Genomic DNA, 14,390 nt, shown 5'->3' with positions numbered 1-14,390 from the left:
GTTCTCGAATGTAAGTTAATACATAGTACCTAATATCGCCAGCTTTGTAAACGCCAATATATAAGGTATCGTCGTCGGGGTGAATTACGAAAGCTTTGATATAACAGAATACGTAAGATGCTACTTCAAGGTACAACATAATCGAGTTCAGCTGCGACTCCACCCAAATGCAGCGGGATTTTTTTTGTTTTCGTGCATTATCGACGTAGGTATATTTTTTTAAAAGCTTTACCGATCTGTCGATGAGCGATGGATTTACCTGCGAGTTTTTCCGCACCGTGGACCATTTATTTACGATTCGCGATGATTGGCTGCTAACGAATATGTATCGATTTTATATTATGGTATTTCTTCGTTCGTATCTCGTACTATGAGTTTTTCTGCACCGAAATATAACAACGCAACGTTAACGATAATTTTCCAAGCACGTGAACATTTGACGGATCATTTTGGGCTCAGCAATTGCTACAAAAATAAGTAAAATGGTATAGCAAACAATGAGTCATCTAACTTCGGAAGATTTTTCTGAAATAACATCGGTGAGTCTGGTTCTGGTTCTGAGGAGTTATAGGTACTCACTGTGGATTTTTTTTCATTGGGTTTCCATGTTTCACAGGAGGATCAGTATCCGGAAACGCTGAGTATATGCTCGATAAGCCAATGGAAACAGAACTGGAAATGTGTTCTTCTAACGTGTTTAATATTCTCCTGCCTTTTATCCGTCCTGTTATGTCATCGTCAGATATCGAATCAGGTAAAAATACTATAATTTTTATGACGTCAACTGGTGGAAAAATTCATCTGAAACATAATCATAGACTTGGAATTCATAATGCCTTTGATTAGGCTAATTTAAATTCAGAAGTTTAGAATTTTTCTTCATTTTATTCGCTAAATTAGGCGATAGATTGGCCCATACCTATCTATATTCTCATAAAACTCCAATACTCCTACTTCCAAGTCGAAATGGAGCTTTAAAATCCAGCAAATAATTTTACTTTTCAACCTATCTCTTCTAAAACGTACACAGCCTCAGCCTAGACAACCCATCGATTCCAAAATTCTGAAACAAAACACCAAATTCGAAACAATCGACAATTTACACAAATAAAAAATTCACCATTTCAAAAATCCAACCAAGACAGCTTTTGAAACACAAGCTACGTTCCCAAATAGGTACTCGAAAATGCATACCTTTGATTTATTTCCGCAGGTGGCAATAAACCAAGAAAACAGTTCGAATAAAAACATGCGTTGGATGTTGATCTGCTGTTCGATCATATTATACTCGTTGTACTTGATGGAATGCAGTTATGCAACCGATAAAATCCAACTCTGCACTCAGAACATAACCAACATCGAACAAATTAAGGAGAAAATAAACAAAATGAAGAACTCGGATCCGGTCATCTGGTGGAAGGCTACTTGCTACCATTATGCTAGGCGAAAACGTCGAACGACGCAATACAGACGAGGCACGTATTTCGTTTCGACGAAAGTCTATCAAGAGCGAGTAAACTCATTTACATCCAGTTCGAGCTTCAATTTTTCATGCTGCGGGGTAAAAGACATATCGAATAATTTGATACTGGATCAATCGAGCGGACCAATAATAAAGTTTCGTTTTAGTAAAGGTATACAGGCATGAGTTGTTGATACATACTTGAATGAAAATTCGACAAATCTAACGTTTGAAATATGATTACAGGATTCGCATTTGCTAATATGGCCAGTGCGGTAGAGTTCGAAGAGCAGAGATCGATGTTTTTTAGAGAATTACGAAGATACGATGATTACATGGAGATCCACGAAGGGTTGGATTTAACCGATTGTCCAGTTTTCGAAGAGGAAATCGTCGCGTTGAATACGACCGGTGAACGACCCTGGTTCGCTAATCCGTTTTATTACTGGTTGTATTCGTGTTTCTTGCTGTCGTGGCCGTATCGATTAGTTCTTTCTTATAACACAGCACATGTACATTATAAAGTAAGTCTTGAAATCATCGTATACAACATATAGGTACCTAGATATAGCAACTCACAAATATTAAGATATAATAATCTGGTAACGAATCATTCCAGATCACCAAACTATTCGGTACGAACTACACTAATTTATCAGATTCGGCTCAACATCTCGCCCTGCTGCAGCTGTACGGTTCTTACAGCGTAGACGAAAACGACGAAACTCCAGTCTGGTCCGAAATAGCAACACTGGACGAATCTACCAACGACGTGAACCGTATAACATCAGCATTGGTTCCAAGCTACTCGGAAGCTTTACTCTTAGACGATCACCAAGCCCTCATACCGGAAACGCAATCGGTACGCGATGTTTCACTGGATGACCTAACCAACAACAAAGATACAATTTGGTCACAAAGACGAAGAAGTCGTTACGCCTCAGCGGGTGTTTTACAAACACAGTTCAACGAATCGACCGATTCGGATATAGTACAGCCTTTCTTACCTGAAACCAGCGTTGATAATCCTCCGACTTATGAAGAAGCACTCATGTTTCCCATTGTCGAACATCCGGCTGTCGGCCATCTTAGACAATCAGAAGCAGAAATGACCAATTCACCGAGCAATCAAACCAATCTTCAGTCTCCCAGTCATGCTCAAAATGAAACAAGACTGCCAAATTCTCGCACTTTTTTATCTATTGAAACGAGTTTATGAATCAGCCTTATATAAATGTAAAATAATATCGTGTTCGTGCTCGAGCTAAAGCTATTATAAAAATGCTAGAGCCGAAGACGATGGTTTTACCTGCGATTTTTTTCTCTAGTAACGTAGTCTGTTCCATACGTCGTCGTTCACACCAACGCTGCAAATTATTAATCAAAACAATAGCGAATTATTAATCAAAATGTTTTCCTTACCACGTTAACTCTTTTACCATACTTAATTACTATTTAATTCGATAAATTACCATGAATCAGAGACGCACAAATTCAAACTAAAACGTTAAAAATTCCTTTGATTGAACGTAACGGTTAAAATTTTCGGTTTACAAAAGAAATCGCCATAAATGACGTCAGCAAAGTAATACTGAAATCTGATTGGTCGATTTGTTATCATCGTCCAATCAGAATTCGTTTACTAATTTAACAACCCTATCAAGTTTCAACACAACTAACCCTTTTCCAAATTCTTCATTCTTGTTTCTTACTCAGCTCTTTTGAATTCTACGATCAAATTAATTAATTCCGTTGATTTATTTAATGAAAACTATACAATTACCGAATTACTCGAACGTTCAACTTCAACTCCATTCATTTTCACGTTAAAAAACAATCATAATATTATCGGTCGTGTTGAAAAAACAAACGTCCGTTGGCATTTTTTTTCCTAGCGAGTTTATTTTTTAGAAAGGTACCTACAGCTCAATTTATATACGTTTACTCAGTATACATAGTTTTTCGACGAGTTAATTAATCAGCGCAATTATTGAAAGATTTTAACTTCTAGCAAAATAATTTATGTAAAAATTTCCTTTTTAGAAAATTATACGTAACGAATTATTATTGTTTTTTTGTCATTTTTTTACATGCGTTTTGCATGTAGCCTGTTCGAAAGGCGTGCATTGTCTCGCGTGTTATGTTGCTTGTTTTTATTATTGTTTTTCCTCTAATTTTTTTCTTTTTTTAAAAATATATTACAAACTTTTGAAACATGTAGTATTTTTCTTTCTTATGTTCTTGTTTGTAGGGGAATGCACGCTACCGGAAGATAACGTCAAAGGTCAAACCGTAGCAATCTTACGCTAAGAGACCGGATCCATCGAACGAACCCAATACAAAAATACTTACTTACTTTGAAAATGTACAATGTTTATATTTTTATAAAACAAACAAAATGAAGGGGAAAAAAACAAAAGCACGGATAAAATATTACGTACAAACGTTAAGAACAATATCGACTAAATAACTAAATGTTTTATTATCTTACCAAACCATCTACCAAAAAAATTATAAATCTGTATGACACTTAATTTTACAACCTCGATTAGCAATATAGTAATATCAATTTGCAGTTATAATAATTCTGACCCCCACTACTACTACTAGTACTACTACGCTAAATCTTGATACAACTTCATTTATATAGGCACATTACAATCTGGGAAAAAATCAACCACTTCTCTAATATCTTCATCTACATTACAACAAAATACTTTTCGAAGAAAAAAAAAATAAGAACGAACGAACAAACAAAACAAAAATACAATTTCTCTCATCGAGTATAACATCTAATAAAATAAATCATAATAACACAGTCATAAAAATATAAATGATTAGAATTTTAAAAAATAATAAAAACGAACAATTATTATTAATATTCAAATGATTGTGGAATACTTTTTCTATACATTTGGCTTCTTCGTTTCGTACACAGTCAACCATTCATTCAAACTTCAAAGTCGAACAAAGAACAAAGCTCTAGCTTCTTCGTAACAATATTTTCAAAAAACACAACGATTAAAACACGTACTGGACACGATGATAATGGTGTTTTTGGAGATAAGTAAACGCGATATTTTGTTCGCAGCAGAATCAAGTGGAATTTCTAGGCCGAGCTTCTTCAACCGTTACTCTGACCGGAGCACGAGTACCGCGTCTGAAAGTACTCAAAGATGGGTATGAAATCGAGAATAAATCGTACGAGTCTAAAATATCGATATTTTCGGCGTTCTCTTCGTAAGCGTGAGTTGTCCTAGTGTAATTTAGGTTACGCATCATTTCTTCTTCCGACGTGACCGAAATCGTATAAGTGTAGTTTTCACTCTTACTCGAGTCTCCGATGAAACGTACGCAACTGCGAACAAAAATAAAAATAAATATCGCAACAGATTAGTATTATTATACTACATCGAGTAAGATACGCACCCTTTAAGGATACCCAACGTGGCGAAGAAAATAACGTAGAATAGCTCGTTAAATGCAGACATCAGCCACACCTTTTTGGTTTGTCCGGTAATCGGAATCAGTAAATTCTACCAAACGAGGCGAAATTTCCATCGTTAATTGCGTTATTATTGGTGAAAATAATAAATCATTCGATTTTAATTTCATTTTCGATGCTTACCACCGAGCTACCATGAATCACGTGGTTTTCATGAGCTTCTTGTACATGTACCAATAACTCCGGTTTGTATCCGCGCCAGTTACACATCGGTATAAAGCAAACGTAATGACGGAATCCGCAGGATTGTTCGTGTTGTTCCTTTTGAAGCAAAAACAACGTTTCTAAGCACCCTGTCATGGCATTTTTACAAGGGTATCGTAATAAAGCTGCAACCTATTCGAAAAAAAAATCCGCACATTAGTAAATAATACTCCTCAGCGTGAGAGAATTCGATCAACTATTCGCTCACCTTCTCCATGATTAAGTTGCGACTTTCTTGGAACATATTCCTACAAGTAGGACAGCTGTTCACTCTTTGGCGACAATTGCTACAGATAATATGACCTTGGAGGCACTGATTGATCGGAGGAGTCGAATACTCGAAACAAATCGGACACTCTAGTAATTGTATAAGTTCGTAATTCAAGTCTTCGTAAGTTTGCGGTATTTCTTTTAAATCTCGGCTACGAAAACACAATACAGTACTCTCATAACATCAGTAATATTCCAAAAAAAAACCTCTCACACAGCGATGTACAATTTTAGTAACTTACGCAGCACGAACAGCAGCACTCGGTGCATTCTCCGTACGACCGGTATTCGCCGACGAGCTAACAGTGATCGAAAATGGTTGCGCGTCGAGATTCGAGAAAGACGGAGCTGAATTGGATAAAATGAACGCTTCGTTATTTGTCGAAGATGGAGTAGGAGTTGTAGGAGATTCGTCATCTGATATAGGCGGAGGCAAAGGTGTATTTGGTCGTTCGATTTGAGCACCTTGACTATCCTGCACAAAACCAATCAGCTCCGCTCGAGCTGAAACCCTGGAGACGCGGTCTCGACTATGTTCGCGTACATCGACCGATGTATCATCCAACGAATCGTCATCCACTGAATTCGCTATCCAGGGAGATGCTGTCGTAGGCGAGACTGATCTGGCTCGGCCACAATTCACCGTCAAAGGTGGTAAACTGGTCGATGCTCGAATCGTGTCCACTGAATGCAGAAAATATACATCAGTACGAGAAGCAAGGCAAAATGTAGTCCGAGATTGGATAAAAAAAATACTCACGTTGATTATTCAAGTCCACAATGCTGCGCAAAAATGAGCTGGTACGTTGTTCGATTGAATTCGTACGACTGTAAAAAAAATAAAACATTAACGAATCGGTACCTAATCAAAATACAAATTACAAATATTAAACGTAATCGAAAAATTTTCACAAAAACAACAAAATTTCTGAATTTCAAAAAAATCAAAAAAAAATCTGATGATTCTTTTTGAACAGTTGATTGGTAAAAAATTTCAACTTACTTAAAACGTAATGACGATCGATAAGTTGGATGCGAATTTTGAGAACTATTGCCATTCAATGAATCCACCTGAGAACATAGCAAAAAAATCAACGATAATTCCCAACTATTCAGGTAAGAATAAAAAATGGATACGAGAGATTTCACTCACTTCGAAATCATCAGTGAAAAATCTACGTCTTCGGCGAGGTCTTGGTGGCAAATCATCATTCGTTTCGCTAGAAATAAAGTAAAATGAAATGACATTTTTCTTAAAACAAAAATTTAATTATCATCTTTCTATCAGGAAGAAACTTACTTTTCGCCACTAAATGAAACCGGATTGTTAGTAGTTTCAGGGGCATTATGCAAACGATTTCTCAGGAACTGAAAAAAAAATGTTACTTTTAAATTGGGTATTAATTAATTGATACTTATTTTAAAAAATCTAAGCAAACGATAATTTGAAGAATTTTTGAATAATAATCAATTGTGGAAGGGCTCGTAGTCGATCCTCCCCCCCCCCACAAAAAATGACTTTAGTGATTGAAAAAGTCTCAAAAGAGTGATACTTTTTTCAAATTTTTGGCAATTTCTGACAAAAAAGCAAGATTTTGACAATTTTAAAGAAAGGTGTTTTTTTTGGAAATTTTTGACAAAGAAGCGAAACTTTTGAGAAATTTTTAGAAAAAAATTAAAACTTCTGGAATTTTTCGCAAAAATGGCAATTTTTAACTATTTTAAGCAGAAACAGAGGCTTTTTTTTAGCAAGGGTAAAAAATGAAAAATTTTAGCAATTTTTAATATGGAAGTGAGAATTTTTGGCAGTTTTAGGCGAACAAGCGAGATTTGAAACTTTCAGCGATGGACAGAGCGTAATTGGCAATTTTTGGTAAAAACAAGATTTCCAAATTTTTTTTGGCACAAAAGAGCGAGAAATTCTTAGTAATTTTGAGCAGGAAAGTAAAACTGTTTAGCAATTTTAAGCATAAAATAAGATTTCTTGACGATTTTAGATATTTTTTGTAAAGAAAGATTTTTTAGAATTTTTTTTGCAATTGCAAAAAATGAGAATTTTTGAAATTTTTGACATGATGAAATTTTAATCATTTTAAGCATAAAATGAGACTTTTTAGCAGTTATTGACATTTTTTGCAAAAAAAGCAAAATATTTCAGATTTTTTTTTACAATGTTGAAAAGTGAGAATTTTTGGCCATTTTTGATATAGAACTGAAATTTCTTGACAGTTTTTGGTAAAAAAACAACATTTGACAATTTTAGCGAAACACAGTTGTTTTTATTTTGAAAATTATTGGCAAAAAAGCAAGATTTTTAAGCAAATTTTGAGAAAAAATTGATACTTTTCCGGAATTTTATGCAAAAGACCGACAATTTATAGAAATTTTTGCCAAAAAAAATAAAACCGTTTGGCAATTTTAAGGTTTTTGGAAACTTTCGATATAAAAATATGAGCATTTTTTGGTAATTTCTGGCAAAAAGCAGATTATAACAATTTCAATGAAAAGAGTTTTTTGAAAATTTTTGGCAAAGAAGCGAGACTTTTAAGAAATTTTGGGCAAAAATTGGCATGTTTTTGGAACTTTTCGCCTAAAAGGTCGCAATTTTTGACATTTTTTGGTGAAAAAAGATTTTTTAGCGATTGGGTAAAAATGCAGAAGTTTAGTCAATTTTTGCCAAAAAGCAAAATTTTTTGGAAATTAATTTTCAGCAATGGTAAACGGTGAGAAAAAAGCAAGATTTGTCAATTTTAGCAAAAGGCAGCATTTTTTGGCAATTTGTGGCAAAAAATCGAAACTTTAAAGAAATTTTTGAAAAAAAATTGAGACTTTTTGGGAATTTTTTACAAAAAGGAGACAATTTTTAGTCTATTTTTGCAGGGAAACAAAATGAATTTTTCATTGTGATTTTAAACAGAAATGTGAGACCATCTACTTCAAATTCTGGCCTTTTAAGGGAAAAAATGATGATTTTCCAATTCAGCAAGAAATGAGATATTTTGACAATTTTCTGCCAAAAAGTAAGATTTCTTTGAAAATTACTCGTCCTTTGGTTGCCTTGTTAAAAAATGAGTTTTTCACAATTTTCGACTTGACAGCAAGAATTTTTGGCAGTTTCTCATAAAAAGCCAGATTTGACAATTTCAGCGAAAAGCAGAACTTTTAAACAATTTATGCCGAAAAAATTTCAACTCAAACAGAAAAGTCAAAAGTGCAACTTTTTTTGGGTAAATTATTCACTTGATATCAACATATTTTTCTTCTTCAAAAAATAGGACCAAATCTTGGAAAAAAAGTACATCACTTCGTTGCAAAACAATTCAATGCAAACAACTCACCAGGTGTTCATAAGTGCTGCGAGTTCGATTTCGAAGGTTCAAAAGACGAGATCTGTAATTGGATACGAATCTAGAATGATTTTGATCAAAATCAATAGTACAAGTAAGACTTGTAATACAATAATACTATCATGAAAAATATAATTACCTCCGCTGAGTAAGATTCAGTGGAGAATCCCCAGATCCAGAAGCTGTAATAAAAAATTTCAGAAAAAAAAATCAATAAATCTCATCACTGATCAGCAATTAAGATGAGATGATGATAACGATCAACTTACCATTAGATTCAGACGTTAAACGAAAAGGCGAAGATGAAAATCTGTTACGAAGAGTTGATCTGGGCAATAATCTATTACCGGTTCTCAAAACCGAGTATCGTGAAGTAATTGGTATAATTCCAGACGAATCTAAACCCATTAAAAAAGGTAATTATTTTCAAGTCAAAATGAATCGTAATCAGTACAAAAATAAACCACGTACTCAGATAATTAAACCGAGAAGTAGAAGGTAATTGTTGTAAAAGAGAGCTCGATCCTTCATTAGAATTATTAAACTGATAAGACGAAGACGAAGATGGCATGTTTCTCAAAATTGAAACCAATCCGGGTGTATTGCTCGAGCTCGGCGATACATTTCGATCTAATTCTATACATCACAAAAACACTCAATATTAACACAACACCAATGAAGAAAATTTTGTTGATAAAATGATCTTCCATACCTGACGCTTCATCGGGAGCAAACAAATGCTCTTCGCTATCCAAAGATTCACCATGTTGAGTATCAAACAACTGATTGGCACTTTGACGTAAATGATTGCTCAACGAATTGGACCAGTTTTCGGTATCGTTTTCTCCATCGTCCGAGATAATATCGTCATTTTCGGGCTCCGGTGGAGCTGGATCGATCGGCGATTCGGGTAGATTGATTTGTTGATCGGGTTCTTGAATGATATCTTCGTTATTATCTTCCCAGCCCACTTCTTCTCTGGCACTATCGTTCGTTTCTTCCGCAAAATACGAACGAGAAGGTGCAGAAGTGGATTGACGACGATTGTATCTACCAGATGATGTCTGGGGTAAATCGTCGTCCAAATTACTACCGTAGCCGTACACTGTAAACAAATATCACCAATTTGATTAGTTTAAAGTAGGCTTAGAGACGTGTAGATGAGTCGAATAATTGTAGTAAAATACTCACGAGGAGAGTGTAAACGCATAGATTGAACCGAAAATCCGGACATGGAAGCTTCGTCGTCTGAAATGACCAATATGGGCGATACTCCAATAGGAGACATACGAAGGGGTGATAATCGAAGCGAAGCCGAAGTTTCGTTCATGTCTTCGTTATCGTTCGAAATCGAGGAAAATGAGGACGCGTTCATATTGTCTACTTCTTCTACATCCATCTACGAAAAATTATACATTTCACAATATTATTATAAAATACCACCGACGATAATTAAAACTTCGAGTACACTAAAATGAACTACACGAAAAATACGCTCAAATTGTACGAAAAAAACTACGAACTAAACTTTCAACTTTCTTCATTTCCGTATCAACAACAAAATAAATTATCAACGTCAACAATCTACTTTGCAGTTTGCACTTACTTTTCGGTTCCAAAACTTTCAGCTCATCAGTATGCACTTCTGCGTTGCAACTAAATCGGAGGATTTTTACATCGTTAATAATATATTATTCGATTAATTAGCGATTAATAATCAATTAAATATTTAATTAAAGAGCAAAATATTTGCAATTCAAAATGGGGTTGGGATTGTTCAATCTTCATTCATCTATCTCTCTCTTTCTCACTCATCGTCGTCGGTGACATCTGATTCGTCTGTGATAATTCATATGACGTCATTACGCTAGCCAAATTAACCAATCACGTGTCAGATTCGGTTCGGTAATCGATATTCTCGATATCGATACGTACAACTCAGCTCAATTTGATTTTGATAACTCCGATAACTAAAAATTCGTTCATTTACAATTTTTTTTACTACGGTAATGAATTAAATCGTGTCCGAAGTGATTAATGAATACTTTTCCATCGTCGATTTCGATTCATTAATTAAATCCACATTTCCACCTCGTTGTCGAATCATCGTACTTTCAATTCCTTCTCTTATGAGCCGAGCTACCGAGAAAATTACCCAGTGAAAAATTCGATCGAGCCCACCACCTCAAGACGTCTCAACTGCCCAACATGAACTTTGTCTTTTAAATTAGCTAAAGTTTCGATACAATGGAAGATAAAGATAAGGAATATATATTTAGGTGGGGTCTTTCTCTTCAAGACTTGTACTCAGTCGCGTTGAAATTCTTCAAAGGTAATCATCCACTATTAATTACTGTCGGCTTGTAGCCTTTCGAGTGTTAATATGCTTTCGTGGCTAACGATATGATTTTTGCAGAAAAAGAAGGCAGTGCTATTCAATTCTCGTACGAAGAAAAATGTAAACTGATCGCTTTCACTAGGCAAGTAGCTCATGGAAAGTATAACGAAGATAAACTGCCTCCTTTGGGTGTTCTGGATGTAATCGGACGAGATCGTCGGTAAACGAAGACTTCATTTTGAAATAAAAATCATGTATCGAGAATATAATTTAATCCAGATGATGTATTTTAGCCTGGCTTGGCAAGCCTTGGGTGATATGTCTCCTAGAGATGCGATGGCCGGATTCATACAGTTGATTGATAAGCGATGTTTACATTTTAATGCCTTCGTTCAAGCGCAAAAAGCTACGATGGAGGAGCAAAAAAGATTATCGTGAGTATTGCATCATTTCCGCTGCATTTATGCTCTGATTATCTGAAAACATGCTCAAAAATTCATTCGCAGGGACGAAAAAAAGAAAAAAGAAATAGAAGAGATTAAACTCAAAGAAGAAGAACGAGCAGGCAAAGAGAAAATAAAACATCAAGAAGAAATTACAAGGTATCTATACCATACTTGTACGATTTCTCGCCGAAAATTCATCATTTATTAACATCGTGCTTTTCCAGACGTCAAATACAAGATGCTCTGAATCAACAAACATATCACCAGTTTAAATCCTACGCCGAGCAACAATTTCCTGGAAATCCCGAACAGGTTAATTATATTCCAACGATGAATGTTCCTTCTTCGAGCATTTGTTTACCTAATTTAATTTAATTTTCAGCAAGCTGTCCTCATACGTCAGCTACAAGATCAACACTATCATCAGTACATGTTACAATTGCAACAGCAACAAAAACAACAACAGAAGGAAGCCTTCAGCGACAGCGAAGAGAAAGAAAAAAATTCTCCGGAGATTATTCTCGAAGGCGAAGGTGCCAATACTATAATGAATCCTGAATCAGTTTCTAGAATCATTAGCGACGGTAACAGTGATACTGAGGATAGCGAAAGTTAGTTGAAATTAATCTCATCTATCAACTTTACTCCTATTTTTTCTAATCTACTCTCGTATTATTCAGGTGGAGTAACTTTGGTTCATCCTGCTTCGATGTGGACCAGAAAAGATATACAGGAATTCAAGAACCAAGTTCGAAAAGAAGGTGCTGATACGATAATGAAAGTGGGACATGGAGAAACCGTCACAGTAAGAGTCCATTTCTAAACCCCAACTCGAAGATAATACTAGATTATTAATTTCATCTTGCTACAGGTTCGAGTACCGACTCACGAAGGTGGATCTTGCTTATTCTGGGAATTCGCCACCGATAGTTACGATATAGGATTCGGTATCTATTTCGAATGGGAGAAACCTCTAACTAAAGAAGTCTCTGTACATATTTCCGAAACCGAAGACGAAGATAGCGATGATCTAATGGATGACGAACAAGGTACATCAATTGAATTCATCAACCATTCCTTCGCGACTAGTTAATTCAATCTTGATAATCTCTATTTTAGAACTCAACGACGGAGATTTAGAACGAGCCCGAGCCAGTCAGCGATCTCGATCATCGAATAAGCCACCGACATCGGTCATTGTGCCAATTTACCGAAGAGACTGTCACGAAGAAGTATACGCCGGAAGCCATCCGTATCCCGGAGAGGGGGTCTATTTACTTAAATTCGATAACTCGTATAGCCTCTGGAGATCTAAGACACTCTATTATAGAATTTATTACACACGTTGAGAGCGCAGAAGACGTACGTATTTCGCAGCATTTAAGTATAGCGGTTTATCTCCCAATACGAGGAGACTCTTTCGTAAAAATATAAGTTCCTCTCAAGTTTAAGCACTTGTTAAATTTTACAGATTTTTTTTTCACGTTGAAATAAAACATACGAAAAATTGGCCAAAGAAACGATCAATATTTTTACGTTGTACTTATTTACGAGGTATTGGTATCGAACAAATTCCAATCACGTTATTAAGTTACCAAACGGTTCTTATCATTCGGTTAACGAGTTACCTTTTGTATTTTTCGTTTGAGGGATTCTCTCGTCTTCTTCACTTGTTCGTCGTTAATTGTTTTGTTTTTTTTTTTCATTTTTATTATTTTTTTTTCTACTCCGTAGAGCAAGTATTTATTCTCGTCGACTCGCATGTCGCGTTGGTAGCCTAATTATTGAATAGTTGATTGTTGAAATTTCGGAAGAGTTGATTTAAATATCATTTTTTATGTACCTACTACCTACCTATTAGACTTACGTGTAATAAATATCTTAAGTACATTTTTTTTAGGTATTTACGTCTTGTAAATTACTACATACATATTTCCCTCGCTCTGTCTACGCCTCTCTCCCTCTCTTCTCTCTCGTGTTTGAATTTTTCGTCGAGTATTTGTTTAAAACACTGATGAATTGGTGCACTGTAAGATGGAAAAAATATGCTTTACACCGTTTGTTAACTTATATATCTCGATGTCTTAATACGACATTCCTATTTATTTAATATTTCCTTCGACTGAGATGTTCGTATTTATATATTTTAAATATATGTACGTACGATTGACTTGGTAATTTATTTGATCCATTAACCATTAGTACTATTACCATTAACACGACGAACCATGCTGTAATTTTTCTGCATCGAAAATCACACGATCTGTACAAGCTCTTAGTGAGTGATCATTAATGCAGCTGGGTGGTTTTGATTAGTTTCCCAACAGCGAATTTTGAAAATATGCAGAAAACAATGGCGTAATAATTACCGTTTTACTTATGTATTTTTTTACTTTTACGAGTACGCAAATGAGACGTAAATAAACACAACGAAACGATATGGTATATTTTATTACATGAAATACTAAAATTATTATATGTTTACTTTTGAATCTCACTTCACTCGTCGTGCAATTTAACTAGATAATTTTGTTAGCCAATACGACATACAGAGTAGAACGTTAAGTTTTGATAAAACGATACGATAGCGATTAAAAGCTGAGTTTCGTAATTAACGAGCATGACTTTTGCAGAATGGCCGGCCTCCTTTGGCGTAAAAACTTTGTCCTTCCAAGTTCGATTTGCATGTCTAGACAAAAATATGAGAAAACAATTAAGTATTTTCATTCAATGATTGTTTTGCATTTTTTTTTTGATAAATGAGAAAAGAGAGCGTAAGAATTGGGTCTGTTAAAAACAATCTGGTAAAAATTTCACC

The 14,390-nt window shown here is 35.1% G+C and overlaps 4 protein-coding genes and 1 long non-coding RNA gene across 10 annotated transcripts in view; 2 read left to right on the top strand and 3 right to left on the bottom strand.

Annotated features, from left to right (window-relative positions):
• Positions 1–327: 327 nt before the first annotated feature.
• On the bottom strand, positions 328–2,894 carry LOC135836757 (uncharacterized). The gene is made up of 5 exons (XR_010557080.1): positions 2,772–2,894; positions 1,195–2,661; positions 920–1,063; positions 580–801; positions 328–465 (listed from the first exon to the last, which is right to left on the bottom strand). It is a non-coding gene; the product is annotated as an uncharacterized LOC135836757 (long non-coding RNA).
• LOC135836692 (transmembrane protein 151B-like) lies at positions 400–3,678 on the top strand. The gene is made up of 5 exons (XM_065351673.1): positions 400–539; positions 617–754; positions 1,214–1,634; positions 1,709–1,986; positions 2,082–3,678. The coding sequence occupies exons 1-5, from the start codon at positions 498–500 to the stop codon at positions 2,679–2,681; spliced, it is 1,479 nt and encodes a 492-aa protein (XP_065207745.1). The 5' UTR covers positions 400–497; the 3' UTR covers positions 2,682–3,678.
• A 136-nt stretch (positions 3,679–3,814) lies between these two features.
• On the bottom strand, positions 3,815–10,587 carry LOC135836639 (uncharacterized). 2 transcript variants are annotated; one of them, XM_065351597.1, is made up of 16 exons: positions 10,395–10,587; positions 9,980–10,187; positions 9,501–9,893; positions 9,260–9,424; positions 9,058–9,186; positions 8,928–8,970; positions 8,780–8,849; positions 6,742–6,809; positions 6,595–6,661; positions 6,445–6,512; positions 6,202–6,269; positions 5,684–6,125; positions 5,380–5,593; positions 5,091–5,303; positions 4,892–4,998; positions 3,815–4,820 (listed from the first exon to the last, which is right to left on the bottom strand). In XM_065351597.1, the coding sequence occupies exons 2-16, from the start codon at positions 10,185–10,187 to the stop codon at positions 4,559–4,561; spliced, it is 2,517 nt and encodes an 838-aa protein (XP_065207669.1). In that variant the 5' UTR covers positions 10,395–10,587; the 3' UTR covers positions 3,815–4,558. The 2 variants fall into 2 exon arrangements, with proteins under 2 accessions (XP_065207669.1, XP_065207677.1); XM_065351605.1 differs by having other exon boundaries at positions 8,780–8,831.
• A 153-nt stretch (positions 10,588–10,740) lies between these two features.
• On the top strand, positions 10,741–13,742 carry LOC135836701 (Golgi resident protein GCP60). Its single transcript, XM_065351685.1, has 10 exons — positions 10,741–11,120; positions 11,205–11,346; positions 11,420–11,560; positions 11,633–11,728; positions 11,797–11,884; positions 11,955–12,183; positions 12,253–12,377; positions 12,444–12,621; positions 12,692–12,934; positions 13,044–13,742. Exons 1-9 carry the CDS (start codon positions 11,036–11,038, stop codon positions 12,919–12,921), a joined length of 1,314 nt encoding a protein of 437 aa, XP_065207757.1. The 5' UTR covers positions 10,741–11,035; the 3' UTR covers positions 12,922–12,934; positions 13,044–13,742.
• A 262-nt stretch (positions 13,743–14,004) lies between these two features.
• Positions 14,005–14,390, bottom strand: part of Zasp52 (Z band alternatively spliced PDZ-motif protein 52) — a 39,765-nt gene continuing 39,379 nt past the window's right edge. For all 5 annotated transcript variants that reach the window (XM_065351513.1, XM_065351527.1, XM_065351522.1 and 2 more), the window contains one exon: positions 14,005–14,261. In XM_065351513.1, coding sequence (XP_065207585.1) covers positions 14,184–14,261 — 78 coding nt within the window. In that variant the 3' untranslated portion in view covers positions 14,005–14,183. The remainder of the gene's footprint in view (positions 14,262–14,390) is intronic.

The sequence above is a fragment of the Planococcus citri genome, chromosome 1, assembly GCF_950023065.1.
Source record: "Planococcus citri chromosome 1, ihPlaCitr1.1, whole genome shotgun sequence".
NCBI lineage: Eukaryota > Metazoa > Arthropoda > Insecta > Hemiptera > Pseudococcidae > Planococcus > Planococcus citri.
The sequence above is the reverse complement of the archived record's forward strand: the minus strand, read 5'-3'. Positions and strand labels throughout refer to the sequence as shown.

What these genes read in the sequence shown, in the direction of transcription:
- LOC135836692 (XM_065351673.1), top strand. Translation starts at nt 498, where the DNA reads ATGAGTCATCTAACTTCGGAAGATTTTTCTGAAATAACATCG. An exon ending in ATCGTCAGATATCGAATCAG is followed by an intron (nt 755 to 1,213) that starts GTAAAAATACTA and finishes TTATTTCCGCAG; the next exon opens with GTGGCAATAAACCAAGAAAA. An exon ending in CAGCACATGTACATTATAAA is followed by an intron (nt 1,987 to 2,081) that starts GTAAGTCTTGAA and finishes GAATCATTCCAG; the next exon opens with ATCACCAAACTATTCGGTAC.
- LOC135836639 (XM_065351597.1), bottom strand. Translation starts at nt 10,187, where the DNA reads ATGGATGTAGAAGAAGTAGACAATATGAACGCGTCCTCATTTTCCTCG. An exon ending in GCAGCACTTATGAACACCTG is followed by an intron (nt 6,810 to 8,779) that starts GTGAGTTGTTTG and finishes TTTTTTTTTCAG; the next exon opens with TTCCTGAGAAATCGTTTGCA. An exon ending in TTTTCACTGATGATTTCGAA is followed by an intron (nt 6,513 to 6,594) that starts GTGAGTGAAATC and finishes CTATGTTCTCAG; the next exon opens with GTGGATTCATTGAATGGCAA.
- LOC135836701 (XM_065351685.1), top strand. Translation starts at nt 11,036, where the DNA reads ATGGAAGATAAAGATAAGGAATATATATTTAGGTGGGGTCTTTCTCTT. An exon ending in GAGGAGCAAAAAAGATTATC is followed by an intron (nt 11,561 to 11,632) that starts GTGAGTATTGCA and finishes ATTCATTCGCAG; the next exon opens with GGACGAAAAAAAGAAAAAAG. An exon ending in TCTAATGGATGACGAACAAG is followed by an intron (nt 12,622 to 12,691) that starts GTACATCAATTG and finishes TCTCTATTTTAG; the next exon opens with AACTCAACGACGGAGATTTA.